We start from the raw sequence: 24785 nt of genomic DNA on the forward strand, positions 1-24785 counted from the left end.
TTGCAAGATAAATTACTAGAAGCGTAATCTCTGGGTCTAGGGTAACAGGTTAGCTTTTGGCTGATGGTATCAACTCTTCTAGGGATGACTTTTGCTCTTCAGGGGCCCTCACTGCTTTTCCCTTCTCAATGACCTGAACAGCCTTTAGCAAACCATCCTGCAGAGCCTGGTTCTTTACCATATTAGTGATCATGAAATTGACATCTTTTATATACATTTGCCTTACTTTAGCAATGTAGTGTTCTGCCTTGTTACCATGTGCTACAAAGAAGGTGCACAGTGCTGTGATATCTTCTTCTTGCATCCCATGCTCCTCCAGAACAGACTCCCATACAACTCTAATGCGCTTGTTCTTGACTTTTCGTCTAAGGATGGAGGCTAAGGTGGGAAGACCTCTCACCAGATCTGGCAGCTTCTCAAGCACACGAGTGTGCAAGCGGATGAGTACTTCAATGACGTAGCTGTATAAAATATTCAATTCCATTGGAGTGAACCTACAAAAAATGTGGAGAGCTTCTTAAGCATTAGAACTCTTTACATACAAACATAAAATGAATTTTCTTAGGATAATTCAAAGAAGTATAAACCTACTAGGAGAACTGTAAGCAGATACGGTAGGAGGTCCCCAGAGAAAGAGAACCAGGCATGGCTCTCTTGACATAACAGAAGCCATTTTTTGTTTGTTTGTTTGTTTTGTGATATGTGGGCCTCTCACTGTTGTGGCCTCTCCCGCTGCAGAGCACAGGGTCCGGACGCGCAGGCCCAGTGGCCACGGCTCACAGGCCCAGCCGCTCCGCGGCATGTGGGATCCTCCCGGACTGGGGCACGAACCCATGCCCCTGCATCGGCAGGCTGACTCTCAACCACTGCTCCACCAGGGAAGCCCAAGAGAAGCCATTTTTGACCTAAGCCATTTTGTGATCTAAGCCTGGCCACAGTGCTTGACCTTGAACAGGTCTCAGTAATTCATGATCTTAATGGTAAGTGAGGGAATGCAGGGACAAAGGAAAAGCTGTCAAGAAAAAGTAGTTTAGTGATAAGAGTCCTAGTTCCTCCTCAAGGGATATATGTAACAATCTGATACATATCTTTTGAGTTCTGCAGGAACTGAGGTCCCCACCCAGTGGAAGATGGAATAATGATGTTGACCTTTTCTGACCCTTATGACTTCAGTCAACTAAAGCTTGGACTCTGTCAACCTTTGCCCCAATTCGCTGCTGAGTTCTCCTCTATTCAAGCCCCTTCATGATTATGCATGTACCCTTAGCTTAAAACTTCCCCAGTTCTGTTGTTTGGGAAGACGCTGCTTTGGGGAAGATCCCTGGTGTTTTCCTTACTTGCTGCAAGTAATACATCCTTTCTTGTCCCGGTCTTTGGCTTGGTTGTCTTTTGGTTCAATGCCCACCAAGAGTTGAACCCAGTTTTCGGGTAAGAACCATCTGTTGCAATTTAGAAAATGCTTACTTTAGAAATAGGGCCTGCCAGTGTTCATAGTAGTTATTTACAATAGCCAAGACATCGAAGCGACCTAAGCGTCCATCGACCAATGAATGGATAGAGAAGATGTGATACATATATACAGAGAAATGTTACTCAGACATAAAAAAGAACAAAATAATGACACTTGCAGCAACATGGATGGCCCTAGAGATTATCATAATTAAGTCAGACAAAGACAAATGCCACATGATATCACTTATATGTGGAATCTAAAAAAAATATACAAATGAACTTATTTACAAAACAGATTCACAGACATAGAAAACAATTTTACGGTTACCAGAGGGGAAGGGGAGAGAGAGAAATTAGGAGTTTGGGATTAACAGATACACACTATTAAAAGAATTAAAAAAAAAAAAGAAATAGGGCTTGCTCTAAACTGGATAGCTTAGATCTCAGGCCACTCATACTGTAAGTTTCTCCATGGCAGAGGAGTTATATTATCCATCTCTATGTTAGTAAGACTTTGGCAAGCAAGGGACTCTGAGATGTGTACCACAGTTCCTGGCAAGTAAACAGGTGCTCAAATTAATCTCTTTTGAATGAATGAGCTTAAGAAAATGTAACTTCTTCACAATCCATTGTTGGAACCATATTAAGAAACCCAATTTTAGGGACTTCCCTGGTGGCACAGTGGTTAAGAGTCTGCCTGCCAATGCAGGGGGCACGAGTTCGAGCCCTGGTCCAGGAAGATCCTACATGCTGCGGAGCAACCAAGCCTGTGCGCCACAACTACTGAGCCTGCGCTCTAGAGCCTGTGAGCCACAGCTACGGAGCCCATGTGCTGCCACTACTGAAGCCTGCGTGCCTAGAGCCCATGCTCCACAACCAGAGAAGCCCCTGCTTGCTGCAACTAGAGAAAGCCCATATGTAACAACGAAGACCCAGCACAGCCAAAAATAAATAAATAAATTTATTTAAAAAAAAAAGAAACCCAATTTTAGAATGACCACAGCAAGCTCTCACAAAACCACAAAATTCCACTGATTTCTGATTGGATACTCACTTGAATGACAGAACTGCTGTCCACAGCTCATCTTGGGCAGCTTGGTTTGCCAGAGTCTTGCTATGATGTTCAAATTTCTGTGTCAGATTATCCTTGGTGAAGTCCAGTTCTTTAAACTGTGCTTCTAATGCTTGGAGTTTGTGGCCTACTCTATAGGATAAAAGAATCAAGGGTTAATTTAGGTCAGGGCACAAAACTAAGGTTCTGTCTTAATATAAGGCTATAATACATTGTTTATAACCACTATCAAATTTGAGTAGCTATTTACATTTTAAGATTATGAACAGTTGTTCCCATTTGCTGTTCTCTCTAGTCATCATCCTAGTTCTGGCATTCCTTATATTGCCAAACATGTGAATTGTCTAATTACCTCAATTACATGCCATGTCTTGTCTTCGTACCATACTTTATACGTTAAAAAATATTTTATACAAGCTTTAATTTGATTCTCACAACAACCATTAGAAGTAAAGCAGTCATTTTTACTATTTACGGATAAAGAAATTGAGTCTCAAAGAGTTACTTTTTAATGATCTAAGTTGTAAGCTCTTGGAGGGAGAGGATCAGAGACTATTTCTTGGACATCTTTATGCCTGTCCCCCAATACCTATAAGAGGCCTTACACAGAAGTAATACAACGTGTCTCCTATGATTGACATTTTTGATGTTAGTGAAATGCTAAGCAGTGTAACAGCAAAAGGGGGATCTGAGTAGCTCTGAACAGCCCTGATCGTTACAGGGCGCTGTGGCACCAAAATTATGTCTAACTGAACCACAAAGAATTGAACCACACAACTCACTTGCCTGAAGCCACCCACATTGTCTTTCACGAAGGAAATGATACGCACACAGCCAGTTCCCCGAGTTTCTATGTCCCCAGTCACCCGAATACTGTTGTGGTTGCCTAGGGTTCTATCCTTGACCATTTTCTCTTCTTGGTCTTTATTTTCTCCCAAGGCTAATTTAGCTTCAGGTACGACCCCTCTCCTAAGCTCTAGACCTGTATATTCAACTATGTTTTGCACATCTCCACCTGGATGGTGATGTCAAATTCAACTGTCTTAAGCTGAATCTACTAAGTCCCTCCTCCCTCCTCTCGCACCCCATCTTCAGAAATTTCAGCAATGGAATTTTCTCATTGCTTTGGATTCTATTTACATATAGATAAGGCTCTGTACGAAATGTGCATTTTTGTAGTATAGGCCTGCATGACCTAATATGCCAGTAATCTCTGTCTGCAAGTCAAAACTATGATATCTGGCAAAGTCTCTGTATTAACTTTTAGACCTTTAAGAAGATATTGCTTTTAGGTCATCTCCAGCTTGAACCCTAGAGGTAAACTCTAGCTTGTCATTCAGTATAAAGGTTTACAATTGGAGCATTTCTTTGGAATCTTTTCACCAAAAGGCATTCCCGATCATTCCACATAAATCCTAAACAACATGTCTGCAAATCTGCATTTCTACTACAATTCTCCAGCTCAGTTAATGGCATCACCATCTACCCAATTCCTCGAACTAGAAATCTCAGAATAACTCACCATTTTTTCCCTTTCTCTCCATCAGCGTGTCTCTAATCTATCCTGTCCTCTCTATCTCCAGTAAGCCAGTTAATCGCCATCTTTCACTTGGACCTAGGATTACAGTAGTCTAACTTGATTCCTCCTTTTCACGTCCAATCCATTCTCCAGAGATATTCTTCTAAAACACAATTCTGATTTTATAATTTGACTATTATATACGTTTTATGCTGCCGACTTGCCCAGTGATATTGCTGGAGCCAAGTTGGATTTCCTCAGCAGGAAACAGGCTCTTTGCCCTTCGCCCCCATCTTCTACCAGTTCTCTCACACATCCTAGTCACCAGTCATATGAGACATCTAGCTGCTGACAGAATACCGTATGCGATTCCAAGCTTCTATGCTTCCACGTACTGTTTCCTCAGCCTAGAATTCCTTACCATATTTTTATTTCTTGTAAACTCCTACTCACACTTTCAGATCCAGCCTAAATGTCCCTCTATGAAGGGTTCCCTTTCCTAGTGTCAAAGGCAAAATTCATTCCTGTCTTCATGTTCTCATAGCCCTTTAGGAACATCACCATTATAATGTCAGTCACATTAAATTGTAAGCATTTTTGAATACTTCTGTTATTCCTAAGGCTGTGAGCTCCTTGAGGGCAGAAACCACGTTACTTATTTTTGCAAACCTGTTATATAGCACATGCATTAATTGAATGGAATTATAGCATCTGGAAGTAGATTTTTCTTTATTATTAATTGACATTTTTTGAACCTGAACACGTTAACAGAGAAAGAATTCTAATTAGCATGTCCGTAGTTCTTTGCTTATTTTTATTCTTCATTCTTCTCTTACTCATCTTCCCAGAAAAGCAGACCCATGCTTGCTCCCTCCCTGTAGCCATTAGCAACCTTTTCATTGCCTCCTTTAAGGATATCAGGGTTGTGGTTTCATTGTTCATCTTCTTAAGGCAAAATGAAAAAGAAAACAAGCAAAACAAAAACCCAATAGAGGTTTGAATCCAGGGTTTTCTGCTCTCTTCCACTCAGCAACAGGCAGCAGCAGTGTGAGTATTCGATCTAAATTCTGCCTGAAAGGTCACTCAGTACAAGAAGCTTTTAATAGCTTGTACATCCAAATATAGTTTCAAAGGGCTGATCCTATGAACACAGGTGTCCTGGGATACACTATAATATTTGCCTTTGAAAAGTGACCATAGGTCATCAACCTAGTACAACAGCCAGATGTAATTGTGGCTCTGTGTATATTCTGGTAAATGGATATACGGGTTCACAATGTATACATATACTAGGATTAAATTTAATGGAAATATTACTCTCTAATTTTAAGAGCTTAATTTTTCACTTATAATCTCAATTAGGTTTAAAGAAGCCCCAGACTTTTTATGATGTATTATATCAATGCAAAAAAAACCGACCATCCTTAGAAACTTATATTTATTGTAGTATTAGATTAGGTATTGGAAATAAAAACAGACATAAAACAGGATTCCTGAATTCAAGGGGTTTAAATACTAACTGGGGAGATACTTAAAAGATAATATATACTTAAAAGAAAATATATATAAAATGTGTGCTGAGTAGATACAGACTGTAAAAATCATAGATGATGAGAGAGTAGGTCACTGAAGCCTTGGATAACTGAGAAGCACTCACATTGAAGGTGGGATTTGGTCTTGGCCTTAAAGGAAATGTAGGTCTCTGATTATCAGAGAAGAGAGAGAAGAACATTACAAATTGGAGAAACTGTGTGGGTAAATTCACAGGGGTGGTTGGTAAGTACATGATGTGGTCAGGGAACAATGAGTGAGTATTTTGTTGATGTTCTCTCAACAGAAGATTCATGTGAGAAAAAGAAAAACCACACAAGCTGGTAAAAGTCAGGTCATGGATTTATTCATTCATTGAATAATTTATTTACTTATTCAATATTTGCTGAACACCATAAATATAAATTGAATGGGCAAAACCTATGAATGAATGATCAGCACTATCCCAGGTATTAGGAATAAAATGAGTAAGGCAAAATCCTTGCCCTAAGAAGCATACTAGTAGGGAGACTGAAAACGAGGATTGCAAAAGGGTTCTAGCCAGCCTGGTAAGCAGTTTGGACGTATGTGAGGTGTTGGTTCTGTAAGTTATTCTAGCACTGGTGTTTAAGATGTATCCAAATGGGAATGAAACCAGAGGCAGAGATGTCCCTCAGGAGACTGGTATCACAGTCAGATGTGAAGTGATGAGATTACAATGTCTGTCCTTGGAGTGAAAAGGGAAAGGGACAGACCTGAGAGTCTGTCCTTGGGAGTCCCCAAGGCCTCCTGGGGGTTGGAGTCAGTAAGTCTCACATGAATTTTCAGAAAAGTTTGGGTGTCCTAAGGGAATCAAGTCCTTCCTTGCCTCAGTGGGAAAACCTTGCTAGAGTCTTTGTATCCTACCCAGTGGCCATCCTCCCCAATACCTCCCCACCCCTGCTATTTTTTCCTCATTAACAGAATCTAAATCCAAATATTGTTCGAGCATTGGGCAGCTGTGTACTTCAGGGGACTCTGGGTCTACCCACCCCCTTAGTCACAGGGTGGTGAATCTTGATTAGACCAAACCAATCACAGTAATTTTATTATTGTTGCCATTATCATTGGTTTAGGAATGGGCAGGTGGCAGAATTCTGCCCTATGAAATGTGAGAGGAGATTTACTGTGGGGCTTCTGAGAAAACATTTTTTTAAACTTGTGATAAAATATACATAACATAAAATTTACCATTTTTGGTTGGGGGGGGTGAAATGGGTGAAGGTAGTCAAAAAGTACAGACTTCTAGTTATAATAAATAAGTCCTGGGTATGTAATGTACAGCATGGTGACTATATTTAATAACACTGTATTGTATATTTGAAAGTTGCTAAGAGACTTGATTTTAAAAGTTTTCATCACAGGAAGAAAAATTGTAACTGTGTGTGGTGATGGACATTAACTACACTTACAATGGTGATCATCATGTACTGCATACGTATATAGAATCATTACTTTGTATACCTGAAACTAATACAATGTTATATGGCAATTATATCTCAATTTAAAAATGTTACCATTTTTGACCATTTTAAGTGTACAGTTCTGTGACATTAAGAACATACACACTGTTGTCCAAACATTACCACCATTTCCATCTCCAGAACTTTTTCATCTTCCCCAGCTGAAAGTCTGTACCTATTAAATACCAACTTCACATTCTCCCCTCTCCTCAGCCCCTGAAACCACCATTCCACTTTCTGTCTCTGTGAATTTGGCTATTCTAACTCCTCACATAAGGGGAATTGTGCCTTCTTGTGACTGGGAGAAGAGTTTTTCTGATGATAAAAAGAAACACATGGGAGAAAATGTTCTCTTCATCCCTCAATATTGTTGGATTTTCCTTCATATGATGCCAGGGACTGCAGCATCCAGCCTATTACGGCCGTGAGGGGAACCAGCCTCAGGGAGTAAGCCAGGGCAGCAGAGCAGAGAGAGGAAAAGAACCTGTCCCAATGGAAAATAGTATGGAAGTTCCTCAAAAATTAAAAATAGAACTACTACTCTGATCCAGCAATCCCACTTCTGGGTATATATGTATATCTGAAGGAAATGAATACCGGGTATCGACGAGAGACCTGCACTCCCATGTTCACTGCAGCATTATTCACAATAGCCAAGATATGGAAACAAGCTAAGTGTCCAAGAAAGAAGAAAATTCTGATGTTTGCAACAACATGGATGGACCTAGAGGGCATTATGCTAGGTGAAATAAGTCAGACAGAGAAGGACAAATACTCCATGGTACCACTTATATGCGGACTCTAAATATAAAGTTAAATTCATAGAAACAGAGAGTAGAAAAGTGGTTGCCAGGGACCGGGGGGGTGGAGGGTGGGGAATAGAAAGAGATTGGGAAAAGGGTAAAGTTTAAAAAAAGGAAGAAAGAAGCTGTCACTGAATTAACCTCCCCTAGAACTCTTTCATTGCTAATGTGCTTATGAGGAATAACAACTTTGCCTTATTGATTAAGCCTTTTATAGTTGGGGCTCTGTCCTTAAGGAGTTCAGCAAAGTGAAGGAGACTTTTTTTTTTTTTTTGCCACACTGTGCGGCATGTGGGATCTTAGTTCCCCCACCAGGGATCAAACCCGGGCCCCCTGCAGTGGAAGCAGAGAGTCGTAACCACTGGACAGCCAGGGAATTCCGTGCACGAGACTTTATACATCAAGTTCTTCTTTGCTGGGGTTTCTTCAGAAGCCCTTCATTTCTCTGGAGCTAACATTAGTTTTCTTATGGGTAGACCTGTGGCCAGTACCTTGACAAGGAAATAAAACAGAGAAGGAAGGAAACAATGGTGGAAACTCTCACGTAACCTGGCATCTCTGTCCTCAGCGCACTCAGCATGAGCCATTGGGGGACCAGCCCCCAGCCTCTGGAATAATGTTTAGAACAGGGTAAAGAGCAAATGGTTTGGCTCTGGGATCAGAGCCTGCCAATTCCACCCACCAGCGCTGCTTCCTTTAGGATACTGCCTGCCCATCCAGATCCAATACTTGTTCCCTTCTCCCTACTTGCACTGATGACCTCTTGTCTGTACAGACCTAAACAGAACCTGCTGATCATTCCATCCTTGATTGCCTCTCTGCTATTTGGCCTGTTGTCTGCCCAATCTTTGAATTTCCTCTTCTCTTCTGCCAGGTTCACCTTCTGGACCTTCCTTGTCCCCTGTCATTTTGCTTTCCAAACTTTTTTTTTTTAACTAATGAACTTTATTTTTTAGAGCAGTTTTAGGTTCCCAGGCAAAAGAGCAGAAAGTACAGAGAGTTTTTATATATCCCTCCCCTCACACAGACTCACCCTCCCCCACAGTAGACATCCATGTACCACAGCGGTACATCTGTTACAAGTGATGAACCTACATTTTCACATCCTTATTATCCAAAGTCTCTAGTTTACGTTAGGGTTCACTCTAGGTGTTGTCCAGTCTATAGGTTTTCACAAATGCATAGTAATCTGTATCCACCATTGTAATATCATACAGAATAGTTGCACTGTGTGCTCTGCCTATTCATCTCTCCCTCCCCACAAATCTCTGGCAGCCACTGATCTTTTCACTATCTCCCTAGTTTTGCTTTTCCCAGAATGTCATATGGTCAGAATCACACAGTATGTAGCCTTTTCAGATTGGCTTCTTTTACTTAGTGATATGCATTTAATTTTCCTCCAAGTCTTTTCATGGCTTGATAGCTCATTTCTTTTCCTTTTTTAAAAAAATTTTTTTTAAAATATTTATTTATTTTTGGCTGTGTTGGATCTTCGTTGCTGCATGTGGGCTTTCTCTAGTTGTGGCAGGCGGGGGCTACTCTTCGTTGTGGTGCGCGGGCTTCTCATTGCGGTGGCTTTTCTTGTTGCAGAGCACAGGCTCTAGGTGCACGGGCTTCAGTAGTTGCGGCTCGCAGGCTTTGTTGCTCCGCGGCATGTGGGATCTTCCCAGACCTGGGCTCGAACCCATGTCCCCTGTATTGGCAGGCGGATTCTTAACCACTGCACTGCCAGGGGAGTCCTGTTAGCTCATTTCTTTTTAGCACTGAATAATATTCCATTGCCTGAATGTACCACAGTTTCTTTATCCATTCACCTACTGAAGGAATCTTGAATGCTTCTAAGTTTTGGCAACTATGAATAAAGCTGCTATAAATACACATGTGTAGGTTTTTGTGTGGACATAAGTTTTCAATTTATTGAGTAAATACCAAGGATCTCGATTGCTGGATTGCATGGTAAGAGTATGTTTAGTTTGTAAGTGTCTTCCAAAGTGGCTGTACTATTTTGTATTTCTACCAGCAATGGAGTTAGAGTTCTTTTTACTCTGCATTCTTGCCAGCATTTGGTGTTGTCATTGTTTTAGATTTTGGCCACTCTAATAAGTGTGTAGTGTTATTTTAATTTGTAATTCCCTAATGACAAATGATGTCGAATATCTTTCATATGCTTACTTGCCATCTGTGTATCTTCTTCTGTGAAATCTCTGTTCAAGTGTTTTGCCCTTTTAAAAATCAGGTTGTTTTCTTATTGTTGAGTTTTAGGAGCTCTTTGTATATTTTGAATAATGGTACTTTATCAGTTGTATATTTTAAAAATATTTTCTTCCACAAACCTTTTTCATAGCAAAGCTGCAACCTAGATTTCTGCCTGCTTTCTGTTACAGGGTACAGATCTTTGAAAGAACGAGGAACTCAAGACCTAAACAGCAGTGCCAAGAACTAAATAGTACTTTGGTCTGCTAAAACAAGCATCTGAGAAACAAGCTTCTAAAGCAGCAGCAGGTTTTTGTTGTTCATCCTAGAGCTGAATCAAGTACTAACAATTGAATACTTTGAGTACTACCTTTGAGTGCTGAACTCAAAGTACAGACGCTAAGAGAGTAATGCTATTTCTGACCCAGGGAAAAGATCCAGGAGTTTTTGCCAGAGATGAAGTTACCAATAGTAAGTTTACTAATGGCCACCTTGCCCTAAGAGTTCTTGTAAGAGTAGCACATGTGGATGGAAATAGGGCTTGTTAAAATGATACTTTGTCAGGGGGGCTGCCAACCTGGTTTTTCCCACTTTTTTAGATTGCTCACAGTGCAAACTTCAGGAAAATGCATTCAGTCCAGATACTTACCTACACCAGTACATCAGAGGAAGGGGTTCTTTAACTTATGAATTTATAAAGACTACAAAAGGATTCATTGAGAATGTCTGAGCTCATATTCTTGAAAGAGAATTCAATACATTTTATTAGCTCCATCACCAGACTCAACCTTTCACCTGACCCAGTCATCATATAAAAGCAAAATTCAGACACAGTGCCAGTTCCAGGCGATCACTCCATTTGCTTGCAACCTGCTTGCATTGGTTTCCTTTTCCCTCATTTCTAGATTCCAGTTTCTAAAACCTGGCTTGGTGTCCTTCAGGCTAAACTGTCATTGGTCTCTGATCAGATTGGTACAAATTCTTGTTCTACCACTTCTTAACTCCGTGAGCTTGTGCAGATTACTTAATATCTCTCATCCCCCATTTCTGTATTTTAAAATGGGGGCCATCATCAAAAGGACTTTAGAGGGATTGAGCCTCAACTACCCACAGAGGGAACCTGTACTCTGTGTTGGCTATCTTCCCTTCTCTGTCTCACTTTCCTACTTCTGTACTGTGGGTGCTTCCTGAAATTGTAACTGAGCAGGACGCTATGGGGCCTTTCTGGGACAGAACCCCTACACACACACATCTCCTCTGCCTGCCTATTATCTGTAGAAAAACTTTAGCCTCCTAGGCCTTCCCTGAGTTCCAATGAATAAATTTAATCAGAGAAGTGAGAAAATGCAGAGACAAAGGAAAACAGTCAAATAAGACAAGATAATAATAGTTTAGCCACTAAACAAAGTCAAGGACCTTTAGTTCCTCCTCAAGGACTATAGATAATATTCTAAGCCATATTCTTTGAGCTATTTTGCAGATACTGAAACGCTTGCCAGTTAGAAGTTAATTATATCCCGCCTGCAAGCACATAGACTCCAGACTAGTCAGAACCAGAAGGTTGATGCTGTTGACTCCTGAGTACCTCACCACCAACCAATCGGAAGAATGTCCATGAGCTGATCACGTAACCCACAACCCTCTCCTCAGGATGTATCCCCTTCTTTTCCAATATAATTTCTGAGTAAAACCTGGGGAGTCAGGAGTTTGTTCTTTGGGACATGAGTCCACCTCTTCACCAGGATTGCAAGCTTCCTCAGTGAAGCTATCTTTCCTTTTACCCAACACTTGTCTCTCAGTATTGGATTCTTGAGTGATAAGTGGCTGAACCTGAGTTAGGTGACAGAATCATCTCACAAACTACATGCAATTCTCATCTCAGGTCCTACTCTGGGGTAAACCAAATTAAGACTACACCCCTATATCTGTTTGACATTTCTTGTTCAAACATTAATCTCAAAGAATCTTAGCAGACCCTACTAGCTAGATTGGCTATTGACCCCCACTGTGTCTGTGTGATAGGCATGTTCATAGACAGTGGGGTTCTTACGGAAACTTCCATTAATGAACTGGTGAAAAACAAAAATGGTTTAGCTACTTCAAATCTACTGATTTTTTTTTTTGGCCACGCCACGTGGCATGTGGGATCTTAGCTTCCCGACCAGGGATCAAACCTGTGCCCCCTGCAGTGGAAGTGTGGAGTCTTAACCACTGGACTGCCAGGGAAGTACCCCTGAATTTTTTTAAATTAATAAGGGTTTTAAAAACATCAAAGTGTGGGGGGCTTCCCTGGTGGCACAGTGGTTAACAATCCGCCTGCCAATGCAGGGGACATGGGTTCGAGCCCTGGTCTGGGAAGATTCCACATGCTGCAGAGCAACTAAGGCTGTGCACCACAACTACTGAGCCTGCACTCTAGAGCCCGCTCGCCACAACTACTGAGGTCACGTGCCACAACTACTGAAGCCCACGTGCCTAGAGCCTGTGCTCCACAGCAAGAGAAGCCACCACAATGAGAAGCCTGCACACCGCAACAAAGGGTAGCCCCCACTCGCCGCAACTAAAGAAAGTCCACGCGCAGAAAAAAGACCCAACACAGGCAAAAATAAATAAATTTATATTTAAAAAAATCTAAGTGTAACATGCACACAGAAAGCTGTATATTGTAAACCTGTGAAAATTAATAAAGGGAAACCTCACTAAAAATGGCATCAAGAGGCTAGAAGTGGAAGCTCTCATGCAGTACCACTCAAAGTCAACTACAGATCCCAACAGAAGAATCATCAACAGGAAAAAATCACCAGTTACAGGCCCCAACAGGAAGAGGTGTATATTGAGTATCCTACAAGAATTCGACTACCCCAGCAACTCAGCCAATGAGAAAGTGTCATCACCCTGAACCCTCACTTTTCTTCAGTGTGCTTTCATTCAAAACAACCTTTTCCAACTTCCTCCATTTTCTCTATAAAATAACGTTCCTCTGCTTTGTTTGTTGGACTTCCCTATGGTTTTTGCTGTGGCTTATTTGTCCTGAATTGCAACTCTCTGCTATTCCCAATTAAACCAATTTTTGCTGGTAAAATAACTGACTCTTTTATTTTTAAAATCAACAAGCTTGATGACTGTGATATTTTGATATAATAAGAAATACATATTTGCTCTTTGTCCTAGTTCTTGGCACAGAGCTTCTAAAACTCTTTATCACTTCCTAAGTGATAAGAGTAATAGGAACATCTCTTCTTATAATTGTTTTTTCTCCCTGGATCCTAAAACAGGTGAAAGAAGCATCTTTTATTATAATATTTGGTTTTATCCCCAGTTGCTGAAATACCTACAGAGTGATAAAGGTGAAAGGAGTGTCCTTTGTTATTCATAACAAGCCACTTTCAAAACACCTGAGTTTATGTTAGTGAGGCAATTTTTATTTTTTATTTATTTTTAATTTCTTTTTTTTTTTGCAAATTCAAAGCAATAAAATTTGGTATCCTTTAATCCATTAGATCACATATCCCTGACAATATGTACAATGTTTCTATTTTTTTGTTTTATTTTTTTATACAGCAAGTTCTTATTAGTCATCAGTTTTATACACATCAGTATATACATGTCAATCCCAATCGCCCAATTCATCACACCACCACCACCACCGCCCCGCCACTTTCCCCCCTTGGTGTCCATATGTTTGTTCTCTACATCTGTGTCTCTATTTCTGCCCTGCAAACTGGTTCATCTGTACCATTTTTCTAGGTTCCACATATATGCGTTAATACATGATGTTTTTCTCTTTCTGACTTACTTCACTCTGTATGACAGTCTCTAGATCCATCCACGTCTCTACAAATGACCCAATTTCGTTCCTTTTTATGGCTGAGTAATATTCCATTGTGTATATGTACCACATCTTCTATATCCATTTCTCTGTTGATGGGCATTTAGGTTGCTTCCATGTCTTGGCTATCGTAAACAGTGCTGCAGTGAACATTGAGGTGCACGTGTCTTTTTGAATTATGGTTTTCTCTGGGTATATGCCCAGTAGTGGAATTGCTGGATCATATAGTAATTCTACTTTTAGTTTTTTAAGGAACCTTCATGCTGTTCTCCATAGTGGCTGTATCAATTTACATTCCCACCAACAGTGCAAGAGGATTCCCTTTTCTCCACACCCTCTCCAGCATTTATTGTGTGTAGATTTGCTGATGATGCCCATTCTAACTGGTGTGTGATACCTCACTGTAGTTTTGATTTGCATTTCTCTAATAATTAGTGATGTTGAGCAGCTTTTCATGTGCCGCTTGGCCATCTGTATGTCTTCTTTGGAGAAATGTCTATTTAGGTCCTCTGCCCATTTTTGGATTGGGTTGTTTGTTTTTTTAATATTGAGCTCCTTGAACTGTTTATACATTTTGGAGATTAATCCTTTGTCCATTGATTCGTTTGCAAATATTTTCTCCCATTCTGAGGGTTGTCTTTTTGTCTTTTTTGTAGTTTCCTTTGCTTTGCAAAACCTTCTAACTTTCATTAAGTCCCATTTGTTTATTTTTGTTTTTATTTCCATTACTCTAGGAGGTGGATCAAAAAAGATCTTGCTGGGATTTATGTCAAAGAGTGTTCTTCTTATGTTTTCCTCTAAGAGTTTTATAGTGTCCGGTCTTAAGTTTAGGTCTCTAATCCATTTTGAGTCTATTTTTGTGTATGGTGTTAGGGAGTATTCTGATTTCATTCTTTTACATGTAGCTGTCCAGTGTTCCCAGCACCATTTCCTGAAGAGACTGTCTTTTCTCCATTGTATATCCTTGCCTCCTTTGTCATAGATTAGCTGACCATAGGTGCATAGGTTTATCTCTGGGCTATCTTGTTCCATTGACCTGTATTTCCGTTTTTGTGCCAGTACCATATTGTTTTGATTACTGTAGCTTTGTAGTATAGTCTGAAGTCAGAGAGTCTGATTCCTCCAGCTCCGTTTTTTTCCCTCAAGACTGCTTTGGCTATTCAGGGTCTTTTGTGTCACAATACAAATTTTAAGATTTTTTTGTTCTAGTTCTGTAAAAAATGCCATTGGTAATTTCATAGGGATTGCACTGAATCTGTAGATTGCTTTGGGTAGTATAGTCATTTTCACAATATTGATTCTTCCAATCCAAGAACATGGTATATCTCTCCATCTGTTGGTATCATCTTTAATTTCTTTCATCAGTGTCTTATACTTTTCTGCATATAGGTCTTTTGTCTCCCTAGGTAAGTTTATTCCTAGGTATTCTTTTTGTTGCAATGGTAAATGTGAGTGATTCCTTAATTTCTCTTTCAGAGTTTTCATCATTAGTATATAGGAATGCAAGAGATTTCTGTGCATTAATTTTGTATCTTGCAACTTTACCAAATTCGGTGATTAGCTGTAGTAGTTTTCTGGTGGCATCTTTAGGATTCTCTATGTATAGTAACATGTCATCTGCAAACAGTGACAGTTTTACTTCTTTTCCAATTTGTATTCCTTTTATTTCTTTTTCTTCTCTGATTGCCGTGGCTAGGACTTCCAAAACTATGTTGAATAATAGTGGTGAGAGTGGACATCCTTGTCTCGTTCCTGATCTTAGAGGAAATGCTTTCAGTTTTTCACCATTGAGAATGATGTTTGCTGTGGGTTTGTCGTATATGGCCTTTCTTATGTTGAGATAGGTTCCCTCTATGCCCACTTTCTGGAGAGTTTTTATCATAAATAGGTGTTGAATTTTGTCAAAAGCTTTTTCTGCATCTATTGAGATGATCATATGGTTTTTATTCTTCAATTTGTTAATACAGTGTATCACATGGATTGATTTGAGTATACTGAAGAATCCTTGCATCCCTGGGATAAATCCTACTTGATCATGGTGTATGATCCTTTTAATGTGTTGTTGGATTCTGTTTGCTAGTATTTTGTTGAGGATTTTTGCATCTGTATTCATGAGTGATATTGGTCTGTAATTTTCTTTTTTTGTAGTATCTTTGTCTGGTTTTGGTATCAGGGTGATGGTCGCCTCATAGAATGAGTTTGGGAGTGTTCCTGCCTCCACAGTTTTTTGTAAGAGTTTGAGAAGGATGGGTGTTAGCTCTTCTCTAAATGTTTGATAGAATTCACCTGTGAAGCCATCCAGTCCTGGACTTTTGTTTGTTGGAAGATTTTTAATCACAGTTTCAATTTCATTACTTGTGAATGGTCTGTTCATATTTTCTATTTCTTCCTGGTTCAGTCTTGGAAGGTAATACCTTTAGAAGAATTTGTCCATTTCTTCTAGGTTGTCCATTTTATTGGCATAGAGTTGCTTGTAGTAATCTGTTAGGATGCTTTGTATTTCTGCAGTGTCTGTTGTAACTTCTCCTTTTTCATTTTTAATTGTATTGATTTGAGTCCTCTCCCTCTTTTTATTGATGAGTCTGGGTAATGGTTTATCAATTTTGTTTATCTTCTCAAAGAACCAGCTTTTAGTTTTATTGATCTTTGTTATTGTTTTCTTTGTTTCTATTTCATTTATTTCTCCTCTGATTTTATGATTTCTTTCCTTCTGCTAACTTTGGGTTTTGTTTGTTCTTCTTTCTCTGGTTCCTTTAGTTGTAAGGTTAGATATTTTATTTGAGATTTTTCTTATTTCTTGAGGTAGGCTTGTATAGCTATAAACTTCCCTCTTAGAACTGCTTTTGCTGCATCCCATAGTTTTTGGATTGTTGTGTTTTCAGTGTCATTTGTCTCTAGGTATTTTCTGATTTCCTCTTTGATTTCTTCAGTGATCTCTTGGTTATTTAGTAACGTATCGTTTAGCCCCCATGTGTTTGTCTTTTTTACATTTTTTTCCCTGTACTTCATTTCTAATCTCAGAGCATTGTGGTCAGAAAAGATGTTTGATTTGATTTCAATTTTCTTAAATTTACTGCGGCTTGATTTGTGACCCAAGATGTGATCTATCCTGGAGAATGTTCCATCCCCACTTGAGAAGAAAGTGTAATCTGCTGTTTTTGGATGGAATGTCCTATAAATATCAATTAAATCTATCTGGTCTATTGTGTCATTTAAAGCTTGTGTTTCCTTATTTATTTTCATTTTGGATGATCTGTCCATTGGTGTAAGTGAAGTGTTAAAGTCCCCCACTATTACTGTGTTACTGTCTATTTCCTCTTTTATAGCTGTTAGCAGTTGCCTTATGTATTGAGGTGCTCCTATGTTGGGTGCATAAATATTTACAATTGTTATATCTTCTTCTTGGATTGTTCCCTTGATCATTATGTAGTGTCCTTCCTTGTCTCTTGTAACATTCTTTATTTTAAAGTCTATTTTATCTGATATGAGTATTGCTACCCCAGCTTTCTTTTGATTCCCATTTGCATGGAATATCTTTTTCCATACCCTCACTTTCAGTCTGTATGTATCCCTAGGTCTGAAGTGGGTCTCTTGTAGACAGCATATATATGAGTCTTGTTTTTGTATCCATTCAGCAAGCCTGTGTCTTTTGGTTGGAGCATTTAATCCATTCACGTTTAAGGTAATTATTGATATATATGTTCCTATGACCATTTTCTTAATTGCTTTGGGTTTGTTTTTGTAAGTCCTTTTCTTTTGTATTTCCTACTTAGAGAAGTTCCTTTAGCATTTGTTGTAGAGGTGGTTTGGTGGTGCTGAATTCTCTTAGCTTTTGCTTGTCTGTAAAGCTTTTGATTTCTCCATCAAATCTGAATGAGGTCCTTGCAGGGTAGAGTCATCTTGGTTGTAGGTTTTTCCCTTTCATCACTTTAAATATGTCATGCCACTCCCTTCTGGCTTGTAGAGTTTCTGCTGAGAAATCAGCTGTTAACCTTATGGGAGTTCCCTTGTATGTTATTTGTCATTTTTCCCTTGCTGCTTTCAATAATTTTTCTTTGTGTTTAATTTTTGCCAATTTGATTATTATGTGTCTCTATGTGTTTCTCCTTGGGTTTATCCTGTATGGGACTCTCTGCAGTTCCTCGACATGGGTGGCTATTTCCTTTCCCATGTTAGGGAATTTTTCGTCTATAATCTCTTCAAATATTTTCTCAGGTCTTTCTCTCTCTCTTCTCCTTCTGGGACCCCTATGATGCGAATGTTGTTGTGTTTAATGTTGTCCCAGAGGTCTCTTAGGCTGTCTTCATTTCTTTTCACTCTTTTTTCTTTATTCTGTTCAGCAGTAGTGAATTCCAGCATTTTATCTTCCAGGTCACTTATCTGTTCTTCTGCCTCAGCTATTCTGCTATTGATTCCTTCTAGTGTATTTTTCATTTCAGTTATTGTATTGTTCATCTCTGTTTGTTTGTTCTTTAATTCTTCTAGCTCTTTGTTAAACATTTCTTGCATCTTTTCTATCTTTGCCTCTATTCTTTTTCCAAGGTCCTGGATCATCTTCAGTATCATTATTCTGAATTCTTTTTCTGGAAGGTTGCCTATCTCCACTTCATTTAGTTGTTTTTCTGGGGTTTTATCTTGTTCCTTCATCTGGTACATAGCCCTCTGCCTTTTCATCTTGTCTGTCTTTATGTGAATGTGGTTTTTGTTCCACAGGCTACAGGATTGTAGTTCTTGCTTCTGCTGTCTGCCCTCTGGTGGATGAGGCTATCTAAGAGGCTTGTGCAAGTTTCCTAATGGGAGGGACTGGTGATGGGTCTATTTTTAATTTTTTATTTATTTTTTTACCAGGAATTTTTATTCATTTTTTTAAACATCTTTATTTGAGTATAATTGCTTTAAAATGGTGTGTTAGTTTCTGCTGTATAACAAAGTGAATCAGCTATACCTATACATATATCCCCATATCTCCTCCCTCTTGCATCTCCCCCCCCCCATTCCACCCGTGAGCCAATTTTTAGAAAGCCCCTAAAGATGTGGGGCTGGTTGCCAGGAGAATCAACCACGTGATTAGACGGTTGGAATTTTCAGCTCTACTCCTTAACCTCTGGGGAAGGAATAGTGGCTAAAGGTTAAGTTAACCACTAATGCCAGTGACTTAATCCATTATACCTGTTGTAATGAAGCCTCCATAAAAATCCTAACCAAAGGGGTTTGGAGAGCTTCCAGTTTGGTGAGCAAGAACACATCCATATGCCAGTAGGGTGGTGCACCCCCAACTCTACAGGGACAAAATCTCCTATGCTTGGGACCCTTCTGAACCTCACCCTATGTATCTTTTCAACTGGCTATTCATTTGTATTCTTTAATATATGCTTTGTAATCAATTGGTAATAGTAAGTAAGCTGTGTTCCTGGGTTCTGTGAGCCACTCTACCAAACCATCAAACTTGAGGAGGGGGTCGCAGGAACCCTGGATTTATAGCCAGTCATTCAGAGGTACAAGTGACAGTTTGGGACTTCTGATTGGTGCCTGAAGTGGGGCAATCTTGGGTGACTGAGCCCTTAACCTGTGGGTCTGTGCCAACTCCGGGCAGTTAGTTTTAGAACTGAGTTAAATTGTAGGACATCCAGCAGGTATATGCCAAGAACTGGAGAATTGTTTGGTGTGGAAAACCCCACACATCTGGTGTCAGAAGTATTGTGTATAGAGGGGAAATGGTGTTTTTCCTTTTAATGATTTATTGCAAAATGAACACATTCATGTAAACTTAACCCAAATTTAAAAAATAGAATATTGCTAATATGCCAGATTTGTCATGGCCTTTGTGGCCCCTCCCAATTACTGCTTTCCCTCTCCTCCTAAAAGATAACCACTATCTCATTATACATTAATTTTGCTTATTTTTGAAATTTTAACAAATGGAATCATACAGTATATATTTATAACAGCTTTACTGAGATATAATTCATATATCATACAAGTGACTCATTTTAAATGTACAAGTCAAGAGTTTTTAGCATATTCACAGAGTTGTACAACCATTACCACAGCAATTTTTGAACATTTACATCACCACAAAAAGGAACCCTATACCTTTCAGCAGTCATTCCCCATTCCTTCCTAATCCCTCCTCCCCCTGCTTATAGATTTGCTTATTCTGGACATTTCATATAAATGGAATCATACAGTATGTCGTCTTTTGTGACTGGTTTTATTGACTTCGCATAATGTTTCCAAGGGTCATCCATATTATAGCATGGATCTTTATTTCATTCCTTTTTATTGCCAAATAATATTCCATTATGTGGTGTTACGGACTGAATTGTGTCCCCCACCCCCACTCCAAATTCATATGTTGAAGCCTTAACCCCCAATGTCATTTGGAAATAGGAACTTTAAAGAGGTAATGAAGATTATATGAGGTCATATGGATAGAGCCCTAATCCAATATGACTACTGTCATTACAGGAAGAAGAAGATTCACCAAGGAGGTACATGAGCAAGAGAAAAGGCCATGTGAGGACACAGCGAGAAGGCAGCCATCTGCAAGCAAAGGAGAGAGGTCCCAGGAGAAACCAAATATACCAACACCTTGTTACTGGATAGCCTCCAGAAATGTGACAAATAATTTTCTGCTGTTTAAGCCATCCAGTCTGTGGTATTCTGTTATGGCAACCCCAGTAGACTAATACATGAACCAAATGGAAATTCTAGAGCTGAAATACGCAACAACTGAAATTAAAAATTTACTGGGTAAATTAGGCCCTGGAGATGAAAAGAGCAATGAATCTGAAGACAGGGCAATGGAAACTCTTTAAACTGAAGCACAGAGGAGTAAGGCTGAAAAGTAATTAACAGAGCCTCAGTAATCTGTGAGACAATATCAAGCGTTCTGACATATGTGTGTTGGAGTTCCAGCAAGAGAGGGAAGCAGCAAAAAACAGCTGATGTCAGAAATATTTCCAAATTTGATGACATATTAAATTCCAAGAAGTTCAAAGAAGTCCAAGCAGAATATACGTAAGGAAAAGCATACCAATGTGACTACAGTTGATTACACTGTATTGTATAAGTAAAATTTGCTAAGAGAGTAGAACTTAAATATTCACACCAATAAAGAGAGAGAGAGGACTTCCCTGGTGGTGCAGTGGTTGGGAGTCTGCCTGCCGATGCATGGGACACGGGTTTGTGCCCCGGTCCGGGAGGATCCCGCATGCCGCGGAGCGGCTGGGCCTGCGCTCCGGAGCCTGTGCTCCACAACGGGAGAGGCCACAGCAGTGAGAGACCCGAGTACCGCAAAAAAAAAAAAAAAAAAAAAGAGGGAGAGAGAAAGGGAAAGAGAGAGGTGATGGTTGTGATAATTAACTGGATGGGGGAATCCTTTCACAATGTATACCTATATCAAATCATCATGTTGTACACTTTAAATATCTTACAATTTTATTTGCCAATAATGCTGAAAAAACACCCAGCCATACCAAAGCACAACAAAATCAAATTGTTGAAAAACAGTGAGAAGGGAACATCATAAAAGCACCAAAGAGGGACTTCCCTGGTGGCGCAGTGGTTAAGAATCCGCCTGCCAATGCAGGGGACACTGGTTTGAGGTCTGGGAAGATCCCACATGCCGTGGAGCAACTAAACCCGTGTGCCACAACTACTGAGCCCGTGTGCCACAACTACTGACGCCTGAGCGCCTAGAGCCCATGCTCTGCAGCAAGAGAAGCCACCACAGTGAGAAGCTTGTGCACCGCAACAAAGAGTATCCCCTGCTCACCGCAACTAGAGAAAGCCCACGCACAGCAATGAAGACCCAACACAGCCAAAAATAAATAATAAATAAATAAATTAATTTATTTAAAAAAAAAACACCAAGGAATAAATGATGCATTAAATACAGAGAAACCAAGATAAACATTACTGATGAGTTCTCATCAGAAACAATACAAGCCAGGGGAAATTGAACTATCATCTTGAAACTGATGAAACCAAATAAAAACAAGGGGTAAAAAAACTACCAACCCACAATTGGTAATAATATCTTTCAACATGAAGGTGAAATAAAAAGATATTTGCAAACAAAGAAGATCAGACTGGAGTAAGGTGGGCGGTTAATCCAATACGATTAGTGTTGTCTTAGTCCCTACAGGCTGCTACAACAAAATACCACAGACTGGGTAGCTTATAAACAACAGACACTTATTTCTCACTCTTCTGGAGGCTGGGAAGTATAAGACCAAGGTACCAGCATGGTTGCCTTCTGATGAGGACCCACTTTCTGTTTCCTAGCTAGCATCTATTTGCTGTGTCCTCACACGGTGGAAGGGGCTAGGGATCTCTCTGGAGTCTCTTTTATAAAGCTCACTAATATAAAACTTACTAATCCCATTCATGGGGCCTCCATCCTCATGACTTAAGCACATTCCAAAGTCCCTACCTCCTAATATCTTTGGGGTTATGTTTCAACATATGAATTTTGGGAGAACACATTCAGACCATAGCAAGTGTCTTTATAAGAAGAATAGAAGAGACACAGAGACACAGACACACAAAGGCAGGCTGCTGTGTGAGGACAAAGGCAGATAGTAGTCCTACAGCTACAAGCCGAGGAACACCAAGGATTGATGGAAACCCACCAGAAGCTAGGAAGAGACAAGGAAAGATTCTCCCCTACAGGTTTCTTTGCTTGGCTTTCTATTTGGCCAAAGACACAAGGGAACTCCTGTGCAGATTTCTGGATCTCCTTTGCATATATATGCTCCCATCTCTCTGGTAGTCTGCTCCACAAGTTTTAGCTGCCTCAGTCTCTACAAGCTCTGACTCTTTTCTCCTGAGCTCAGCAAGTCTGTCATGCTTTACTTGGAACCCCCATTCCTATGCTGATATTTGGTAAATGCCACCAGGCAGAAAGCTAGGGAAATTGTAGGGCTTACTCCACTTCTTCCTTTCTCACAGAAATCACTGTCTTGGGCTGCCTATGGTCCAATGACTGAAGACAGTTATTTCATACATATTGTACAGTTGTCTAATTGCTTATGACAGGAGGTTTCGTCTGGTACTAGTTACTCTAGTAACTAGTGTGGCTAGATATGTGTATAATTTTTTGAGTGGTTCCTTTTGCTTAGCATTATGTAAGATTCATCTTTGCTGGTGAGTGAAATAGTTTTCTTTTACTTCTGGACGGTATTCCATTGTATGAATATATCACACAATTTACTTATATATTCTATTGTTGTTAGACATTTGAGTAGTTTCCATTTGGGAGCTATTATAGATAATACTGCTATGAACATTCTTGTACATGTCTTTTGGTATAGAATTCCTGTTGGGTATATATCTAGAAATGGAATTGCTGGGTCATAGGCTGTGCTGATACTCAAGTTTACACATACTGCCGATTAGTTTTGCAAAATGGTTGTACCAGTTTTTATTCTCATGTGCAGAGGATGAGAGTGTCAGTTGTTCCACACTTCATCAACACCTTATATTGTCAGTTTTTAAAATGTTAGCCATTCTGGTGGGTGTGTTTTAGTTTGTAATTTCTAGTTTCCAATAAAATTGATCACCTTTTCATATGATTATTGCTCTTTTGGATCTCTGTTGGCCTATTCATGTCTTTTGCCCATTTTTCTGTTGGATTATCTGACTTTTTTCTCTTATTGATTGATCAGTTAATTGATTGAGTTATTTACTCACTCTGGATTTGAGTCCTTTGTCAGTTATACACATTGCACATATCTTATTCCACTCTGTATCTTGCCTTTTTACCCTCTTAATGATGTTTTGATGAACAGAAGTTCTTAATTTTAATGTAGTCCAATTTATCAGTGTTTTCATTTCATCTAATATATGAAATCTTTCCTTCTCCCAAGGTAATGAAAATGTTCTTTTTCTCTTTAGAAGCTTTATTACATTATCACATTTAGATCTGCAACACACCTAGAAATAGTTTTTTTGATAAGTCTGAAGAAGGGATCAAGATTCATTTCTTCATCATGTAGGTATACAACTGACCGAATCCCATTTATCACAAAGACTGCCCTTTTCTCATTGCTCTGCAGTGCACCTTTGTCATCAGTCAAGTTTCCATATTTGTAAGCATCTATTTCTGTCCTCTATTCTGTCCCATTTATCTATTTATCTATTCTTGTGCCCATACCACAGTCTTAGTTATTGTAGCTTTATATAATAACCCTTAGTATCATATAGTGAGGCTTCCACCTCTGTTCTTCAAGATTATCTGGGCTATTCTGAACCATTTGCATTTTCATATAAAATTTACAACAAACTAATTTTTATAGTAGTGCTAGCTGGGATGTTAATTAGGATTACACTGACATCTTTATAATATTTAGTCTTCTAATTCATGAATATGAGAAAGACTTCTTTTAAATTTTCTTTTTCTCAATCATGTCTTGCAGTTTTCTCTATAGGTTTTTGCATGACTTTCATTAGATTTATTACTAAGTATTTGATGTTTTTTGATACTGTTGTAAATGATATTTAAAATTTTTCCCCTATTGTTGCTGTTATATAGGAATATCAGCAATTTTTGTAAATTTATCTTTTTATTCAGCAACCTCAATTTATTTTTAATTTTAGTAATTCATCTGTAGATTCTTTTGATTTTCTGGATACACAATCATGTTGTCTGTGAATGACAGTTTTACTTCTTACTTTCTAATTCTTATGCCTTTTATTTCTTTTTCTTGCCTCGTACTATCTAGGACCTCCCAGAGGACATCAAATAGAAATAATGAAGGAGATATCCTTCTCTTCTCTTGTTCCCAATATCAGAGGAAAAAGTGTTAATATTTTACTATGTTTCTAAATAATCCATATCTCAAAGAAGAAATCACAATGGAAATTTAAAATGTTGTATTGG

General features: G+C 39.2%; 1 protein-coding gene and 1 long non-coding RNA gene across 3 annotated transcripts in view; one reads left to right on the top strand and one right to left on the bottom strand.

Annotated features, from left to right (window-relative positions):
• LOC132597249 (uncharacterized) overlaps window positions 1-24785 on the top strand; it is a 62234-nt gene that overhangs the window by 4044 nt on the left and 33405 nt on the right. The gene's annotated exons all lie outside the window — the stretch shown is intronic.
• Window positions 50-4985, bottom strand: SMCO1 (single-pass membrane protein with coiled-coil domains 1). 2 transcript variants are annotated; one of them, XM_060298225.1, is made up of 3 exons: window positions 4936-4985; window positions 2507-2656; window positions 50-494 (listed from the first exon to the last, which is right to left on the bottom strand). In XM_060298225.1, exons 1-3 carry the CDS (start codon window positions 4983-4985, stop codon window positions 50-52), a joined length of 645 nt encoding a protein of 214 aa, XP_060154208.1. The 2 variants fall into 2 exon arrangements, with proteins under 2 accessions (XP_060154208.1, XP_060154209.1); XM_060298226.1 differs by lacking the exon at window positions 4936-4985 and adding an exon at window positions 4880-4905.

This window comes from Globicephala melas, chromosome 4 (assembly GCF_963455315.2).
Source record: "Globicephala melas chromosome 4, mGloMel1.2, whole genome shotgun sequence".
Taxonomy (NCBI): domain Eukaryota; kingdom Metazoa; phylum Chordata; class Mammalia; order Artiodactyla; family Delphinidae; genus Globicephala; species Globicephala melas.